The sequence below is a fragment of the Cyprinodon variegatus genome, unplaced genomic scaffold (genome assembly GCF_000732505.1).
Source record: "Cyprinodon variegatus isolate N-32 unplaced genomic scaffold, C_variegatus-1.0 Scaffold523, whole genome shotgun sequence".
Taxonomy (NCBI): domain Eukaryota; kingdom Metazoa; phylum Chordata; class Actinopteri; order Cyprinodontiformes; family Cyprinodontidae; genus Cyprinodon; species Cyprinodon variegatus.
Genome location: NW_015150976.1, coordinates 219783 through 222553, shown reverse-complemented (window position 1 = coordinate 222553; position 2771 = coordinate 219783). Strand labels below are relative to the sequence as shown.

The window sequence follows — 2771 nt, the reverse complement described above, 5'->3', positions numbered from 1 at the left end:
CTGTCTTTGTCTAGGGCCTCAAATTTCCTAAATCCACCCCTGTTAGAAAGTTTCTGGAGTGAATACAGCAAAAAAAAAAAAAAAAAGATCTACTTTCCGGTTTTTTCTTCTTCTCCAGCTTATTTTTGATGTTTTTTCTTCTTCAGCTTATTTTTGATGTTTTTAAACACCTGCAAACATCTGGCCTCAGAGCAGATGCTCCATGATGATCTTCCTTCTGCTTCCAGGGCAGGGCTGCTGTGCAAACTGCGCTATTGTGCTGTGATGCAGCATCTCTGCTCGACTTGTTGGCAAACAGGTCTGTCAACATTAAGGGTCGTGACGTCAGCAGCCGCCCGGGTCGGTAAAAAGCCTTGATCTCCTCCTGCCATCTGCGCTGCTGCTGCTCCCTGAGGTAGGAGCGGACTTCCTGAGGCTCTGACTGCGCTTCTCCTCCATCTACCTGTTGCTGCTCCGCAGGGACCTGATCACCATGGGGGGGTTAGACGCGCTCCGGCAGCTCAGCTTCATCAAATGGCTCCGAGAGGAGCGCCAGTCCAGGAAACTCATTCTCTTCATAGTTTTCGTGGCTTTGCTCCTGGACAACATGCTGCTGACAGTGGTCGGTAGGTGTGCACCTCCACCCTGCACCTCTCTCCACTTCTCCATCTCCTTCCTTTAATTATCTTCTTCTTTCCTTCATTATTTTTAATTTAATCTAAATCTGGAGCCACTTTTTCCGCATCAGCATCACAGTGATGCTTTTATTCTTTATATTCTTTCATTTACAGTCAGGATTGGAGAATTCTTCCCAGCTTTTTTCAGATAACTTTTTTTTTCCTGTTCATTTTTTTTATTTACCGGTTTGGGATTCTGTGTTTAAATCTGTTTTAAATCATTTTAGAAGTTGATGAATGATCTGCACATTACAAAGACTCCATTTAAGGGAGAACCGACAGAAAATTCCCCTTTATTGTCCTTTTTTGGTACACTGGAAAAACCATCCACAAATAAGTAAAAATGTCTTAAATTAATTATATTTACCCTTAATTTGAGTACGTTAATTAGATAGTTTGCCAATTTAATGTGTATTTTTACTCTTCAAATAAGATAATTAGATAATATGCACTTGCAATAAGACAATGCAGTTGTGTTTTCTCATTTTAAACCTAAAGTGTCTTGTTCCATTGGCAAAATGTCTCTTTTACCTTTAGATTTTTTTCAGTGTGTATGAACAAAATATCTGCCCCACTATTAATCAGCAGCTTTTCATTTGGCTGCATTCAGAACAGATTCATAACACATCTATTTATCAACATCTACATCGGAGGGTTCTAAAAGTGGGGGTCTGAACACCCTGGGGGGGTCGCAAGATGGATTTTACAATCTTTTGTTTGATTCCTGAGGTTTATGGAGGATAAAAATAGATCATAAAATAAATCTTTGTAAGATTCATTTATTTTTGTTTGTAATATATGATTCAAATAGAAAACAGTTAAATAATCAATTAAATATTTATTTTTCCAGGTTTTTATTGTCATTACACTGTCACACCTACAGAGCAATGAAATTCACTCTGCATTTAACCCATCCTCTTTTGGAGCAGAGGGCTGGTTTCCCAATGGAAGGTGTGTTTTTAGGCTTAAAATTAGGTTGATTAGATAATATGCACTTTAAATAAGACAATGCAATTGTGTTTTCTTATTTTAAATGTAAATTGTCTTGTTCCATTGGCAAAATGTCTCTTTTATCTCCTCAATCCAAGAACAAATGCACTTATTTTAAGAAAAAATGACATCTAGATTTCTATTTTTTTCTAGTGGCTGCCATTGTGCAGCACCCAGGGAGCAGTGTGGGGTTAAGGGTCTTGCTCAGGGACCCAGAGTGGCAGTCTGTGGGAGTGGGTTTCAAACTCAGAACCTCTGGATTCCAAGCTCTATGCCAATTAAACACAATTAAAAGTCCTATTAAATAATCAACAATTAAATATGATAAATAAAAGGATAATTACTAATGTAAAAATATAGACTTAAATTAGTTTTTATTTGTCAGTCTGTATTTCTGTGATTTGGGGGAAATGTTCTGTTTTTCTGTATCTCTGTTCCTTCATTATCTGTCAGATTAGAGTTCACTGCTGCTCTCTGTCAGCCCCAATATCGGCTCCTTCCTCTCTAAATTGAGATCAAATGATCCGGTAAGCCTTGGGCCATTTGGTTCTTAATCCATGATTTTCAGTCGGATAAACAACATTTGCTTTAAAACTTTAAAATGGTTTCCTTTCGTCTTTGAGCTCTAAATTTGCAGAGACTTTTCACCGTTCCTTCATCTTCACGTCTGCAACCTTTCATCCTCCAGAAATCCAGTTTGCTCTTTAATAGCAAAGCTGCAGGAGTTTTTAAAATACTGGAAGTGCTACAAAAGACAACTTTATTGGAATATGTTGAGTTTAATGTCAAACTGGGGCCAAAAAGTATTTAGTCAGCCACTGATTGTGCAAGTTCTCCTTTTTAGAGTAATGACAGAGGTCTGGCTCCGTAAAAAGCATTTCAAGGTCCTGGAGTGGCCTAGCCAGTCTCCAGACCGCTTTGAAAAGTTGTGTTGCCTAGCAACAGCTCTGAAACATCACTGCTCTAGAGGAGATCTGCATGGAGGAATGGGCCAAAATACCAGCTAGAGTCAGTGCAAACCTGGTGAAGACTAAAGGGCTGGTTATCCTCCTGCAGCAGTGTGTCGCAGTGAGCTTGTTGCAGATATTTTTGATTTATGCGCACTATTGAAGCGTGGTCTGTGCT

The 2771-nt window shown here is 39.0% G+C and overlaps 1 protein-coding gene across 1 annotated transcript in view; it reads left to right on the top strand.

Moving 5' to 3' along the window:
• The first annotated feature begins 356 nt into the window (after positions 1-356).
• Positions 357-2771, top strand: part of slc18a2 (solute carrier family 18 (vesicular monoamine transporter), member 2) — a 59142-nt gene continuing 56727 nt past the window's right edge. Inside the window, exon 1 of the mRNA XM_015391057.1 lies at positions 357-605. Coding sequence (XP_015246543.1) covers positions 473-605 — 133 coding nt within the window. The 5' untranslated portion in view covers positions 357-472. The remainder of the gene's footprint in view (positions 606-2771) is intronic.